Consider the following 16284-nt stretch of genomic DNA (forward strand, 5'->3'; position numbering starts at 1 on the left):
AACCTTGCTTGACGCCCTTCTGCGTTACAACAGCACTTGTAAGATGTAGCAGGCACCGTTCAGCAGTGGAGGCCCACAGAGCCATGTGGTTTTCTTGGTAGACTACAGGAGGGGTTTACCATTGCCTCCTCCCACACAGTATGAGATGATACCTTTCAGCCCCTTCCTATATCACTGCCTTCCAATATAGGTGTTTCCCATGGTTTGGGAAACATACCAGCGGGGATTCAAACTGACAGCCTTTTGCTCTCTCCCTGGGCAAGTTGCTTCTCCACTGCGCCATTAGGTTGGCTCCCTGGGTAGTTTACAACTAACAAAAAATTAATTTATGAAAATTAATAATTTTTGGTTGTAAGTTACCCAGATCTATTAATTTAGATTGGGCAGTATAAGAATGTAACAAAAAATATATTTTTAAGTGTCTTGCTAGGTCTGAGCCGGGACCCATCTAGGCCTCCTTCCCATGGTGGCCACAAAAATGTCTTCAGCGAGCCCACAGAGGCTGAAGACAATAGGCCTTCTCCCCCACCTTGTCCCCTCGCACCTGATTTTCAGAAGTAGACTTCTTTGTGGGTGATAAGCCAGACTGCCCTTCAGAACCCCTCAAATTACTTTCTCTAATTGGGGTGTGTGCCCACTGGGGTATGCATGGTTATGGGTATGGCTGTTGGGTGGGTGTGGCTATGAGGTCTGTCATGGAGAGCACTGGCACTTCTGAATTTGCAACTACATCATTGGCTAAAAGCAGTGAATAATATTTGAAGTCATCAGATGTTCAAAGAGTGGGTGATTTAAAAAGGTTCTCTACTGCACCTGAACATATATTGTGCATGGCCTGAAAAAGTATTTATTTCCTCTGGTCTAATTCTACCACCCATCACTTTAGTGAGAGGACCTCAAGTTTTAGTAGCATGAGAGAGGGAGAAAAAATTCCTCTGGACCACTTTCTACATGCTGTGCATTATTTTGTAATCTTCTCTATCACATTTATTCCAGTAGCGTTGTTTCTAAACCAAAATGCCCCAGATGGGTTAGCCTTCCTTTGCAAGCTTCTTGATCAATTTTGGTGCATTTCAGGGCTTCTAAAAAGGGAAATTCAGAACAGCACAATGGTATGTGTAAATCATGGGCATAGTGTGTGCCTCTGCAACACACACCACTTGTACATTCTCCCTGCCTGTGCACACATCCTTTGTTGCCTGGGTCACACTCTGTTACACACAGAGTGGGAGAAGATCCTCATAAATGAGAATCTGGCAGCACGGTTGCAGAAGAGTGATGTACTTATTGGGGGGGATTCTGCAGGATGTGTGTCTGTGGCAGCGGGAGGAGAAATAGAGACACTGGATCAGGGTCTGGGAGCCTGGCTGGTCTTCTGGTAGCGAACATGACTTGTCCCCTTTGCTAAGCAGGGTCTGCCCTGGTTGCATATGAATGGGAGACTAGAAGTGTGAGCACTGTAAGATCTTCCCCTAAGGGATGGAGCCGCTCTAGGAAGAGCAAGTTTCCTCCCTGGCATCTCCAAAATAAGGCTGAGAGAGATTCCTGCCTAGAACCTTGGAGAAGCCTTTGTAGACAATACTGAGCTAGATGGACCAGACTCGTTAGATGGCAGCCTCCTATGATTACTCACTTGACTTTTCTCACGGTTATCAGTCACTTTTCGCAACTGCCACCGTCAGACAACTTCTGCATGACTTGAAGTTTTGAACTGCACAGACAGTATTCGGAACAAGCACGGTTATTAGGATCCGGCTGCCAAACAGACAAACCGAATAAACCTCCGCCGGAGGGGGCGGCAAGCGCTGAAAGCCTTTGGGCGCATGCGCTGCTACAGTTCTGCTTCCATGTCTTCCAGTTCCAATCCAGGGCAGCATGCGCAGTTCGGTGAGGAGCTCGTGGAGTTGCGCCGCCAAGCCGGGCTTCATGGCTAAGCGCGGAGCGGAGGCGTTGGCGTGTCGCGCGCCCTGGGAGAACTTCCTTTCTCACCCGCCTGTGGCCAAGCGCGTGCGGAGCGATTCGGAACGGAGGGAGCCGCGATGCGCAACACTCTGGAGCGCGGGCGGCTGCAAGAAAAGAAAACGGGCGGGAGAAGAGCAGGAAGAGGAGGCGGAGGAAAGCACCGTTGGAAAGCGGCCCGCCGCGCTGGAGGCAAGCGGCTTTTGCAAAGAGCCTGGCCTGGCGGCCGCGCTGCAAAGAACCACGCAGCAGCAGCACACGCTGCCCCCTGAGGGGGACGTGGAGGGAGCGGAGATGGCCTCGGGAGGTGACACGGCAGGTCGTCGGAGCCCCAAGCTGTCCGAGAAGGTAAAAAATGCTGAGGCGAAGGATGGGTGTGAGAAGGGAACTGGTCTGGGGGCTGGATCCGCTCCTTCCTCCAGGGGGCGGGGAAGGTGAAATCCTCAGGCGCTGCCTGGCTTCTGTGGTTAAAATGGCTAAAATTAAGCTCTTCACAATCTGTTTCCAAGAGTCTATTTGGGTCTTTTGCCTCTAGAAAAGCGGGCTATGAGTCTCTAAACAATTAAGAAAAGGGAATAATGTCGGAGGCCACCTGTGGGCCTCACCACAACTGGCTGTGGTGGACCTGGTAGGGGTGGGAGGAGCTGTAGCTGCTCGCACTACGCTTGTTTCCGTCGTCAGTTGCCCCTTGCCTTGGGGGGGCATCGGGGCACATGGAGGTCTACAGTCCGGTGAATACACTCACGCATTGTTCCATAGGAGCTGCTTGTTTGAAATAAACAGTGGGAAAAACCAGCCTGGAAAGGACTCCAGCTAAAGTTTCTTAAACTTCACACCTGTCTCTTACGATGGTGGGGCCATCGTGAGGCTAGCTGCCCTTAAAATGTTTCAAATGATGGGGTACTACCAACGACACAAGGCTGAATGAGCTTGGCTGCTGGTAGCACCATAACCCTGTTGTGTTAATATATTTGGAGGGAATGTGCTAGATTAGGCAAAGAGTCAATCAACCAATTATCTTTATTATGGTAGAGCATGATTCATAATAACAAAAGCCGGTGTGGTATAGAGGTTAGAGTGCTGGACTAGGACCAGGGAGATGCAAGTTCAAATCCCTGTTCAGCCATGATACTTGCTGGCTGACTCTGGGCCAGTCACTTCTCTCTCAGCCGAACCTACTTTACAGGTTTGTTGTAAGGAGAAACTTAAGTATGTAGTACACCACTCTGGGCTCCTTGGAGGAAGAGTGGGATATAAAGTGTAGATAGATAAATGTAGATAATAAATTATGGAACCATAAAACTATACTACTTTCAAGTTAGTACTCTAATACTATAAATCTATATTATAATACTATGGAGCTGTTATAACTTAGAAAAGAGGGCAGCTGTGAAATTAAAACCTTTTGTAAACAACTATATTTAAAGAATTGTGAGCATATAAATATGAAATATATAAGATGCAAAAAAAATAGTGGCTAAAACTAAATATATAAAATAAGATAGCTAAATAGGAACACTAGAAAAGATAGTCAACAAAGTCAACAAAGCCAACAGTCAACAAAGCCAAAGTCAACAAAGCCAAAGTCAACAAAGTCAACAAAGTCAACAAAGCTGAGCAGAGCTGATGCAAGGGGTATGGACTGAGGGCCAAGAGTCTAGCCCTTTTCAGAAGTTATATTTAAAAAAATACAGTGTACCTGTATACAGGGTCTTGGAAGTGTTGTGGCAAACCCTGATACTGATGTGCTCAGGATCTGCACCCCCATGCTGAATGTGATTAACGCATTTGCAGAGACAACACTGTAAGCCTGATGAGATTATTTTTGAGAGCAGAGCAGAAAGCGAGTGCCTTAGCCCTCCTCTTGAAGAAAAAGATATCTTCACACTCCGTGCTAGGGATGTGCACGGAACCGGCTGGCCTGGTTCAGTTTGAGTCCCGACTGGACTCGAACCAGACCAGGACATTTCAGTCCGGCACCCCCTTGTAACCCCCCCTCCCAGTTTGGTCTAAGGTGGTTTGCGGACCACTTTCTTAAAATTTTTTTTTTTTTTTAAAAACCATATTCATGGGGGAGTTCCTGGAAGCGGCGGGGTCCACAGAGGTTCCCCTGCCGACCTTCCTCATGCTCTTCGGCCGGTTTTCTGCTTTCACCCAACAGCCATTACTTTTCTAGTATTACCTTCATTTAATGTGTAATTTTATGCTGGTCTCTGACCGTAATAAAGCTTGATTCTGATTTGGCAGCCATTATGGAGGCCGTGTGCCTGCGCATATGGCCTCTGTGTGGCCTCCTCCTCCTCCAGGAACTCCCCCGAGGGGGAATCAGGTTAAAAAATATATATAATATATATTAGAGAAAGTAGTCCGTGAACCCCCTGAACATTTGGAGGTGTTTGGTCCGGGGTCAGACTGAACAGGGGGTGGTTCGGTTCAACCCCCAACAGTCGAACCTGTTTACACACCCCTACTCACTGCAACAAACACTGTGTATATGTTCAGTGCAGGGCTGAAGCTTATGAGTGTGTCGTGCAGAGCATGCTGGTGCACTCTTGGGCTGCTGCACAAAAAAATAGCTACTCTCAAGAAGGCTGTTATCTAAGATTGGCCAACCAGATCATTCCAGAATGCTCACAAGCAGGGTGTGAAAATGGCAGCTTGCTGCCGTTTGTCTCTCAGGAACTTGGAGATTAATTTGGAGGCTATATTTTGCTAGTATGGCTTATAGCCATTGAAAGACCTATTCTCTGTGAATATGTTTAATCACATTGTGAAGCCATCTGTTCTCATGGCTATCAACTCATCTTGTGGCAGTGAATACTATAAACTAATTACACATGGTGTGGAATAGTACTTTCTTTTGTCTCTTCCAAATGTTCTGCAGTCCATTTCATTGAATCATTCTGAGTTCTGTTATGAGATGAAAACTTTAAAAAAAAATCTCCATTTTCTCCACAGTATGCATACTTTTATATGTCTCTTTTCACTTTTTATTATTTATTGTCCCAAATGCTTAGGCTTTCTTTATAGAAACGCCAACTCTGTGGTCATCTTGGTTGTCCTTTTCTGCATTAAAATTTCCTTTTTTGAGATGGGATTATCCCGCAGAGCTGCGCAACTCAAATACCCCAGTGGGCCAGAACCAGCCATAACTTAGTGTGTGATTAATGATTACATTAAAATTAATTATTAAATATAAATGAAAGCAGTTATTAGTTACCACAGCATGAGGCGAGGAGGCTGCTAGCAACCTTTTGTCCTCCCTGCCCCCTTGTTCACTTTCAAATCTTGCAAAGGTTAATTTTGAATGGGGGCTGACCCCCACCAGGGCCAGGGGCAAGGCACCATTTTGCACCTCACCGCAGGTGCCACAAAACCTTGAGCAATCCTTGAGGCCAGCAAAAAAAGTTCCCACAGGCCAGATCTAGCCCCCGGGCCTTATATTGTGCAAGCCTGGATTTTTAGAACTATAAAACAGTATCACATCAGTATGTGCAACATTCATCTCTCGGCCACTGTGGACTCACAATAAAGCATTGTCAGTCTTGCGCTTTCGCATAAGAGCGCAAATACTTTGAGTAGTACACCCACATTCTGGAAGAACTGGTTATATCGGAAAAATGTTCCTTGACCATGAGCATTGTTTCCAATCTAGCTAATACTTCCGGAGCGTGGGCATGCAAAAACACAAGACTGCTAGAGCTCCACTGCAAGCTCATAGTTGCAAAGATGAATCAGCATTGTCCATGTTATGCTATGCTAGATGTCAACCAGAGTTTGCAAAATAGCAAGAATACTTACCTTACTTGTAGGTTAACCTAGATAGGGTATTTAAAGGTCTCTTCTGAAGAACCCTGTATTGGATCCTTAGGAGCTAGGCAACTGTAGGCCGTCTTGATCCTTCCATGGCTGGGCAAGGTAATTGAGAGTGGTGGCCTCCCAGCTCCAGGCAGTCTTGGAGGAAACTGATTATCTCAGACCCATTTCAAATTGGCTTTCTGGCAGACTATGGGGTGGAGACTGCCTTGGTCGATCTGATGGTTGATCTCCAATTGGGAAGTGACAGAGGAAGTGTGACTCTGTTGGTCCTTTTGGATCTCTCGGTGGCTTTCAAAACTATTGACCATAGTATCCTTCTTCAGTATGTGAGGGGGTTGGAGGTGGGAGGCACTGCTTTACAGTGGTTCCACTCCTACTTTTGGGGCAGATTCCAGGTGGTGTCACTTGGAGACTGTTGATCTTCAAAATGTGAACTTTTGTTTGTTGGCTCTCAGGGCTCCATACAGTCTCCAAAACTTTTTAACATCTGTATGAAACAGTTGGGAGAGATCATCAGGAGATTTGGTGCAGGGTGTTATCAATATGCTGATGACACCCAAATCTATTTCTCCATGTCAGCATTATCAGGAGAAAGCATAACCTCCCTAAATCCCTGCCTGGATGTGGTAATGGGCTGGATGAGGGATAACAAACTAAGACTGAATCCAGGTAAGATGGAGGTACTTTTTGTGGGGGGTCAGAACTCGGGACGGTTTTGATCGGCCTGTTCTGGACGGGGTCACACTTCCCCAGAAGGAACAGGTATGAAATCAGGAAATGCTTCTGGATCCAAACCTCTCCCAGGTGTTGCAGGTTGAGGTGGCAGCCAGAGGTGCTTCTCTCCTCTTTGGTTACGTCCGTTTCTTGAGATGGCCCCAGAACAGTGGTACATATGGTGGAAACCTCCAGGCTTGACAGCTGTAATGTGCTTTATGTGGGGCTGCCTTTGTACGTAGTCTGGAAACTGCAGTTAGTATAGAATACAGCAGCCAGGTTGGTCTCCAGGTCAACTCAAAGAGACCATATTACTCCTATATTAAAAGAGCTATACTGGTGATCAATAAGTTTCCGGGCAAAATACAAGGTGCTGATTATAGCCTAAATAGCCCTAAACAGATGGGTATTTAAAAGAATGTCTTCTTCCCCATGATCCCCATTGCCCATTGAGATCATCCAGAGAGTTCTATCTGCAGTTGCCGCCAGGCTGTCTGGTGGCTACTCAGGAATCAGCCTTCTCGGTTGCTGCTCTGAGACTCTGGAATGCACTCCCTATTGAGATAAGAGCCTCCCCTAAAGACCTAAAAGCTTTTTAATTTAACCATGTTTTAAATTGTGTTAATTTGTTTTATGTTGTTGTAAACCGCCCAAGGATGCATGTTTGGGGTGGTTACAAATTTGATAAAGTGGCAGTGCCACATCTGTGGAATTGTTTCTTTGTTGTTAAAGGGCAGCTGAACACCTTTTTCTCTGGCTTTTTGTTTGATTAGTAAAATGAGGCTTCTGCTGTCCTTATGCTTTACATTGTTTTATATTGCTGCTGTTCTTACACTACATGTATAAGTTTTGTTTTTGTACATTTGTATTTTTAATTGTCTTGTTTGTATTTGTATTGTGACTTATTGCTGGCTTCTTTGGGTTTGGTTTCCAACAGGAAAGGTGAAATATAAATCTTAAACATTAGTGAAATATTAAGATTGTTAGCAAATGCAAATTGCTGTTTCCTCAGAAATAGGTAGGGTATGAGCTACCTATCTTAAAATTCACAATTACTTCATAAAATATTATTTTTGTTCTCCAGCAAATCCACCAGAGGGAGCACAAGTAAAACTATTCCTGTTATCCTCTGAGGGGAAGCTGCTTCTTGGATTGTGTGTGCATGTGTGTGATTGCTAGCATGTATAGTAGTATAGTAGAAGAAGCATGCATGCAAAGGAAAGAACTGTACAAATAGTCAGACCTATGCTAGCAGTTATCTTTCCCCACTTTTGAAAGACAAGTAATGTTTTGTTATTGTTTTTTAATGATTTATCAACTTCCCTTAGTACTGCTTGTCTTCTTTGGATGCTGGCTTTTAATTTTCTTTCAGTTATCAGACTTCTTATCAACGTTTTAAAACTGTTAATGGAATTTACTTGTCATATGTGAAGGGTTTCTCCCCCTTCTCTTTTAAGAGATGTTCATTGTTTTATTTTGCTACAGCAGGGAAGTAACTTGTCTAGGGAGCAAGAGGTTGTTGGTTCGAATCCCCACTGGTATGTTTCCCAGACTATGGGAAATACCTATATCAGGCAGCAGTGATCTAGGAAGATGCTGAAAGTCATCATCTCATACTGTGTGGGAGAAGGCAATGGTAAACCCCTCCTGTATTATACCAAAGAAAACCACATGGTTCTGTGGTCGCCAGGAGTTGACACTGACTTGACGGCACAGCTTTACCTTTACAATGATATATGTTAATAACATATTCTATTATCCTAGGATGAAGATGTTTGGTGCTACAACTCCTTCCAGTACTGGAGATCTCCGTTACCTACTATTGACTTGTCTGATATTCTGGATTTAGAAAAAGATGACACAAAAGAAGCAAGAGACTCCAGCAGTGTTGGCCTTTCAGAAATGGAAACTTGAGAAATAACCCATAGCAAATCTACTTTACAGAAGTTGATTTTTGTTAGATTTTGTTCTTGGTTGGAAAAACAGAAATGATACTCTGAAGATCAAAAAAATAGGTTTTTAAGTAAGGACCACGTTTCCTTACTTGAATGGCAAAAGAACTCATTAAGGAACCATTGATGACAGCTGATGCAATATAGAATGAAGTGAATGTGAAGCTTTGACTGTGGGAACATCTGAAAACAGAGTTATACTGATAAAATGATTTTGCTTTATAGTCAGTAAAATGAACAGCGTGGAGTATGCTAATGTATTGTCCATCACAAGTACACAGTCAGATAAAATACCTGTATTGTCTGCCTATGTTGCTGGAACAGCTTAACCAAAAATGAAAAATACACCCTTCTATGCAAAATGAAAATGTGTGGCAATTGTTTTCTGCCAAGAATTGTCACTATACAAGTTTCCTTATTATTTCTGGGAATAACTTCAACAGTGTATTTTGTACAAATGATGTCAAGAGTTTAGTTCATTATATTTTGGCTTGAGACCAAGCCAACTGTGTGAACTATGATGAACTAGCAAACTGGCTCAGAGCAATGTGAAATAGTTGGGCACACTACTAAGGGTGAACTGATGGAAGCTCCAGTCGTGAAAAGGTTTAAAAGTTTGATTCTTTATGTACATTGATTCTTTATGTACATAATATGTTCTTTATGTACTGTATCATATTTTTGTCAGATACTTGCCTTAGTGTAATTGGTTTTTAATATTTGATCAACTTTGTTAGTAGTAACTATTAGAAACCAGAGAACTCATTTGTGTATTACAGCTTCAGCCTATAGCTTCACTCTTTTTATAAGCATTTGTTTAATAATACACCATAGCTTTGCTGCCATAAGATTTCTCATAGTGTGTAGATATCCTCTAGATCAAGGGTATAGCCAGCCGTGGCTCTCCAGATGTTGTTGAACGACAATTCCCATAATTCCCAGCCACAATTATTGTGGCTGCAAATGTTGGCACTTGTAGTTCACCTATACCTGGAGACCCAAGGTTGCCTACCACTGTTCTAGATCTCTGTATGTTTTTATTGAGACTTCTATTTTGGTACTTTTTATTTTCTTCATTTTACTGAATATTGTACTAGTAAACAATTTGGCCAAAAACCCCCATCTTCAGTTTTAACAGGGTATGGATTCAGTATTTGTTTTCTGCCTGTAGAAAGGAAAATATGATGTGAATCATGTTACTGTGAAACATTTTTTCATTGCTTTTCTAGTGTTCTGTGTGCCCTGCATCTTTCACTTTTATGTTGGAACGTAAACCAATGTACACTGTTTCTGTACAACTATGAAACGGAGAGATTAAGCAGAATCCTGTGTGTGTGAAAATGTGAATGCGAATTTTCTTCCACCCCTAAAGAGAGCAAGAAGCTGTTGCAATTGGATATCCAGCCTGTTCTTCATTCCTGTTTCCAAGCCTTGGTATCTTGTGAAGCATTGTGCATCTTCTGGCTGTGGGAGGGAAAAGGAAATGTAGTTCCCCCTTTCCCCATCTATGAATGAAACTGCATTTCCTCTCCCTACCCCTGCTTTAGAAGAAGATATACAATGCTTCACAAGTATAAGTCTGTGTGTCTGGCTTAGACATAGGAATGGAGAGCAGATTTGATATTCACATGTAACACCTTACACTACTTATGGTGGAAAAATATTTTGCACATATTCCTCCACGTCAGACTGCACTATTGGAATATCTCACATTTTTGGGTCAGAAAAGGTAATCCAAAGACATCTGGACTGGGTTACATGTTAACATTATTGTGTGTCATTGTTAATAATTGAGGGGGAGGTAGAAAGGAAACCAAAGGGGGGAAATAAGACGAGATATAGAAATGAACTGTGGGATAATAAAAGTAACCACCTTTTGACTTTATAAGCTTACCTCTTGCTCTGCTGTGAACAATACAACCATCATTCTTAGAATGGGGAAGAATGCGGAGGATAGGAGTTAAGTTTCCAAAAATGTTTTAAGTCAGGGGAAAAAATGTTATGTATGCACCCTAATTTAGACATGGAAAAACACAATGTGCCAGGGTGACCAGGCAAACTGGTTTTTGTGTAGGTGAGAGTTCATAAGTTTCACCTGAATAGTAAGATAGTTGCAAGAACTACAGCTTTGGCTGCATGCGAATAAAAAAAGTTCTCTGAAAATAATAGCTTATTTTATAAAATAAGGTTGTAGCTTATTTTGTTGCAGCCTGTTTGAGAACAGAGTCATTTATCTGTTCTGTGTACTGTTTACATTGACTATGAACAAATGTAGCTCAGATTGCCTATTTCAGAGCAAAGTTTTAAAATGGGCTCTTTAGGTGGCAGTACAGATGCACAATAAACTTGAAATTCTGAAATTGTTTTCATTGGAAAGCTTTTTATCCTGCACGAAGCTGCTGTTTGAAACGTCAAAGAAATGACATGAATGTTAATCATTTCCTTAATGTGGTATATAAACTTGAAACCGGATCAAGTCACATGTTCCTGATTACAAGGTGATAGTTTCTTCAGTGTAATTGCAGTACAAATATTTCACCAGGGTTTTCAGAGTCCATCTCTTGTCCCTGTCTCATTAAAGCTTCAAAGTGTAAGCACATGGAAATTTGTAATCATTGTTTTTCAGCATTGTTTCCAGTAGTAGCTAATGCTAAGCAAGCTTTATCTGATTGGAAGGTAGATGGAAACTTCAGTCTGAAATCTAGTGGCTGAAGGCTGCAAAAAATGTTATGTTTTAGTGATGGGGATGAGGAAGGTAAGTAAGCTGATTTTTCTACTAGTTGCAATGTTTAGTATAGGCAATATGTACATTTTGGAATGTATAAGCACATATAAAGTGTTTTTTAATAGCTTCACTTTGGAATATGTGCTGCTCTTTTCTAGCAGAAGTGCATTTCAGATAACCTTTCCTAATATGCTTGCTGTGGACAGTTACGAGCTGGAGAAGGAAATTTTGAATTGAAAAATATTCTTGTGGTGATAATGCTAGTTGCAGTTAAATTTGGCAAATTTTTCCCTACCAAAAAAACCCCTGTAGAAATTGAAGCACTAGAACAAGTGATAGAAATGTTGACTTTGTTCTTCAAAGCACTCCATTAGTAAAAATCTGTTTGAGACTTAGCATGTGTATGGATCTATCATTGTGCACATGGACCCATAAAGCAGAAAAGAATTTACAGGAATTGGAATTACAAATTTTGTCAACAAGACTTCATTATAATGTCAAGCTAGTCTAAATCTAATGTGAAAATACTCTTAACTTGAATGTTTCTCTCCATATTTGTAGGTTTTTTTGTTTACCTGTAACATGTATACAGTCTGTTAACCTTTTGAAAGAGTTATTCAAAAAGAAAGTTAACCAGCAGATGATTTCCCAGCCAATTAACTTTCTTAAAAGTAGCATATTGTTTAATGTTCATTGTTATAGGCTTTCTGTAATAAATGTATTTTAAAAGTAGTGTATATTACTGCTTTGAAGTTTTTTGACTAATTTTTTTATGCCTAAATATTTACAAGGGGACTCATTCCATGAGTGGTGGGGACAAGTTCAAAAACGTGCACACTGGCATTTCAGAAAGTATACTGTTGGTGACTAGATACCTTTTTTTATCTTGCAAGAAAAATTAAGGTGGAGAGTAGTCCTTAATAGAGGCATATGGGGAATTTTGCTTCTCCATTCTCTCCTGCAAAGTCCTTTTTGCATCCAGGAATATGTGCATGAGGGTTGCACAGCCCTTGCAGACCTATTCCTAGACACAAAATGTGTTTTTGTGGGGAGAAGAGAGAAGCAAAGATCCTCTCCCTGCATGCTGGGACAGGAGGCCCCTCCCAGACATGTCGAGCCCCCCACCACTGGATCTTGCAGGCCACAGACTGGGGTCCGAGGGTAAGAGCACCTCTGAATGAGCAGGTGGCTGACATGGAGCAATAAACCAGGGGCTGTGGTGCAGGGCAAGGAGAGCAACAAAGTCCTAGCGCACAGATGCTCTGTGTGGGTTTAGCTAATAAGTGTGTAATGGCAGAACATAGAAAATTGATGCTTTTTAAAGAAACTGGTTATCTCGAAGGTGGCTGAACTTGTAAATTTCCATATTAGCTGTTCCTAAGGGATGAGGTATGTCTCTTGTGTAACTAGGTATTCTGTTGAAATAATGTCTCCAAGGATTACCAGCTGTTGTGTGTTTTTTGTATCAACCATTTCACTCACACAGGCAAGAGGGTCTGGTTAACCTTCTCTCTTTTTTCCATCAAAGGTGCCCTCCCTCCACCATTGGAAAAGAGAGTTGTATACCACCTGGGGTGGAGGGACTTTGTGCACGGTTGTGGGGGAGGTAACCTGATCCTCTTAAGGCTCCTGGTTTGGTTTGGTTTTTTTAAGTTGAGGAAAATATACACCAGATCATTTGTCACACTGAGTTCAAACCTGAGAAGTCAAGATATGACTTTATTTGTGTAGACAGGAATGCTTCTGGGAGTTATTTTGTTTATACAAATAAAATACCTTGTGGCTGAAATGTCAATTATTAGCTTTCTGTAGTGGTTCTAACTGTGCACTACTTAAGTTCTCTTGGAAAGGGAAATAAAAAGGCACATGGTAGGAATTAACAATCAAGATAACTGTTTTTCTTGCTGGATATCTTTCTAGTGTTGCTGCTTTTACATAAATAGCCTCTGTGTTTTATAGCATCATTATTTCGGTTACTATATTTGCTGTACTGCCATAAATCACAATTTGGATATTGTTCCTCAGTGAACCTACTTTACTTTTGTAGATAGGTGGATGTTAAAGATCGCCTTATTTTAACTATACAGCAATAAAAATGTCTTCCAAATTCTGTTTAAGGTTAGAATATCCTTGCTGTATGTTGGTGTTTGTGATCCTATTTTTGTTTTTGAAGTAAATTAGATTGTGCTTGAAAATTAACCTCTATTGCTCTTTTAGAGGTAAGAACTATGTCTCCCCACCCTCCCCCCGCATCCCTTGGATTTCAATTCTATGCACGTTTATTAGGGATTAAGTCCCAATGAATTTAGTAAGGCTTCTGAGTGAACAACATGCATAGGATTGTGCTGTTGATTTTTCCATCTTCAAGAACATTAAATAGAAATTGTGGAAGATGTGCAATATTGCAGCCAAGATTGTTGGGCTCTTGGTGTTGATCTTTAGGGAGCTGAGGACAGGCTACTGCTTTCAGTAGGCCTGGGTGAAGCAGCCCTGCTTTGCTTTGGGGACCTCTTCAGAAATTCAGAAGGGTCCTCTATTTGCCTTGACCTCACTTTGAGCTTTACTTTGAGCCAAACTCTTTGGGCACTTATAGCTTTGTTTTGGAACTCCCACACCTCACCACCCCAATCAACTTTGCAAAGCCGGGACCAATGTGAACCACATTTGCTGCAGCTGTAAATTAGAGAGAACCCTGATGAGGACACCTCAGTGGCATAGTTTGATGTCATCTACCCTGATTCACAATGGCAGATGCGTAAACATTTGAGGCGCAAGTGTGTGTCACTCACTACAACTGTACCAAATTTGATTCGAATCGGTTAGATGGTCCATTTGGTACAGTTGTAGTGAGTGACACACAGACACCTCAGTGGTATAGTTTATGATGTCATTCACCCCAATCCAAGATGGTGGACACGTGAACATTTGAGGAACAATTGGTCTAGCTTGTGAACCGCCTAACCGATTTGAACCAAATTTGCTACAGGTGTTGGGATACATAGGGATGGCTCAGGTGTAGTTTGTAATGATGCCATCCATCCTGCTTCAAGATGGTGAACACACGAATGTTTGAGGTACTAGTGGGAACTAATTTGGACCAAATTTGGTACAGTTGTGGGGACATAGACACTTCAATGGCATAGTTTGTGATGATGTCATCCATCCCAATTCAAGATGGTGGATGTGTGAACATTGGAGGCTCAAGTGGACTGATTTGTGAACTGCCTAACCAATCCGGACCAAATTTAGTCCAGTTGTAGGGATAGTGATAGGAAAGTAAGCAGATTAGTTGAAATGTCTCATCTTTTCTGAGGCTTTTGTCATTGCTGGGACTTCAGAAAAGACTACAAATTCCAGAATCACCCATGCCATTCCCGGGACTCCATGCAAAAAGGAAAAAAGTATCCTTTTAAAATTCAAGCTTCAGAAGACAGCTGCTTGCTCCCTTGCATTGGGGAGCTCCTGGCCCCTGCCAGTCCTGGTAAGTAGTTTGAGGATAGGGGCCCAAGCCAAGCTTCCAAGAGGCCAAAGTGTTGGGCACAGTTTGTTTTGCTCCAACTTTGTCTCCTCCATATGGTGCTTTGCTTTGGACCAAAGGGGATCAAAATAGGTGCAACTCAAATAGGCCCCTGAAGTTTTATATAGCCCTAGCTCCCAGTGTCATTTTATAGATGAATGGCTATAATGGCTAGATGCCTATCTCCTGGTACTGAGACTAGATGTTCAGCAGAAGAACATAGTTTTCTAACACATGTCCTGCCAAAGTTTAGGCCTCACAAACTATGAAAGTGATAAACCTGCATCTGTACCCTTCCAAACTGCAGGTGAGATCTTGAAAAGGGAGATAGCTGCAAGAAGAAAACAAATATAGCAAAAAGAAGGCTAAGCTAGAACCTTCTTCCTGAAACATTTTGTTTTCTGTGTGTTTATGTAAGACATCATCATGTACATGAGGAAGTGCTATAATTTTGATCTCAGAATGGTGAGCTGATCTTAAAACTATTAATGATCTCAGAACTGTGGTGTACTCTCTGGAAACCTCTAGGCTTGACTACTGGATTGTTCTCTACATGGGGCTGCCTTTGTATGTAGTTCGGAAACTTCAGTTGGTCCAAAACGCAGTGGCTAGATTGGTCTCTGGGGTTTCTTGGAGAGACCATATTATGCCTGTTTTAAAACAACTGCATTGGTTGCCAGTAGGTTTCCAGGCAGAATGCAAAGTGCCGTAATTACCTTTAAAGCCCTAAACAGCTTAGCACCGGGTTACTTGGGAGAGTGCTGCCTTCTGCATGATCCGCACATTAAGATCATAGAGAAAGGTCCATCTAGGGATGCTGCCAGCTCATCTGGTGGTGACTTGGGAATGGGCCTTCTCTGTAGTTGCTCCTGGGCTGTGGAATGTGCCCCCTATAGACATTCATGGCTTAACGTCTTCATCAGCCTTTAAAAGAGCCCTTAAGATGCAGTTTTTAAGCCTGGTTTTTAGTAATCTTTGAATGTTTCAAATGGTTTTTAACAGTTTCATTTTGTTTTTGTTGTGTTCCTCTTTGTGAACTGCCTAGAGGCTTTGCAGTCAGGCGGTATATAATTTATTATTATTATTATTATTATTATTATTATTATTATTATTATTGACTATTATTTATTTATCAGGCACAGATTTACACGTAATTGCAGTTTGTGAGAACTAGGATAGATTTGATTGTAACCCATTCTATCTCAAATTAGAAGCTGAGTGGGGGAAGGGGAACAGTCTTGTATACTTTTATCCGTAAGTGGCCTATAAACTGTCAAGGCTTGAGATTTTTCAGTCTACGTTGGGACCCCACTGGGATTGCGAGTCTGAAAAACTGTGGTTCCACTTATCTCAGGCTAGATAGGAACTTTTCTCGAATTCACTTTGGGGACAGGGAGCCATTTTATTTATTTATTTTATACCTACGTAAACCACTTTGGGAACTTTTGTTGAAGAATTGTATATAAATATTCATCATTCTCGTATGTGTAATTCCCAGCTTGTTGTTCAGCACTGCTTGACCGAATTCACCATGCCAGCAGCTTAATCTTGAAAAGTTGGGAAGTAATGAAGAATTCCTTTTTGAGTGTGTGAGGGGT

The 16284-nt window shown here is 41.9% G+C and overlaps 1 protein-coding gene and 1 long non-coding RNA gene across 2 annotated transcripts in view; one reads left to right on the plus strand and one right to left on the minus strand.

Moving 5' to 3' along the window:
• The window catches only part of LOC128342048 (uncharacterized), a 26648-nt gene extending 24877 nt beyond the window's left edge, over window positions 1-1771 (minus strand). The window contains exon 1 of the long non-coding RNA XR_008314736.1: window positions 1634-1771. This is a non-coding gene — a long non-coding RNA (uncharacterized LOC128342048). The remainder of the gene's footprint in view (window positions 1-1633) is intronic.
• Window positions 1772-1800: 29 nt separating this feature from the next.
• Window positions 1801-11901, plus strand: C2H9orf40 (chromosome 2 C9orf40 homolog). The gene is made up of 2 exons (XM_053288868.1): window positions 1801-2307; window positions 8257-11901. Exons 1-2 carry the CDS (start codon window positions 1876-1878, stop codon window positions 8404-8406), a joined length of 582 nt encoding a protein of 193 aa, XP_053144843.1. The 5' UTR covers window positions 1801-1875; the 3' UTR covers window positions 8407-11901.
• Window positions 11902-16284: the final 4383 nt, after the last annotated feature.

Source organism: Hemicordylus capensis, chromosome 2 (genome assembly GCF_027244095.1).
Source record: "Hemicordylus capensis ecotype Gifberg chromosome 2, rHemCap1.1.pri, whole genome shotgun sequence".
Taxonomy (NCBI): domain Eukaryota; kingdom Metazoa; phylum Chordata; class Lepidosauria; order Squamata; family Cordylidae; genus Hemicordylus; species Hemicordylus capensis.

Excerpts from the sequence above, each read along its gene's own strand:
- C2H9orf40 (XM_053288868.1), top strand. The coding sequence starts at position 1,876 with ATGCGCAGTTCGGTGAGGAGCTCGTGGAGTTGCGCCGCCAAGCCGGGC. Across the intron at positions 2,308-8,256 it reads GCCCCAAGCTGTCCGAGAAG|GATGAAGATGTTTGGTGCTA; the intron begins GTAAAAAATGCT and ends CTATTATCCTAG.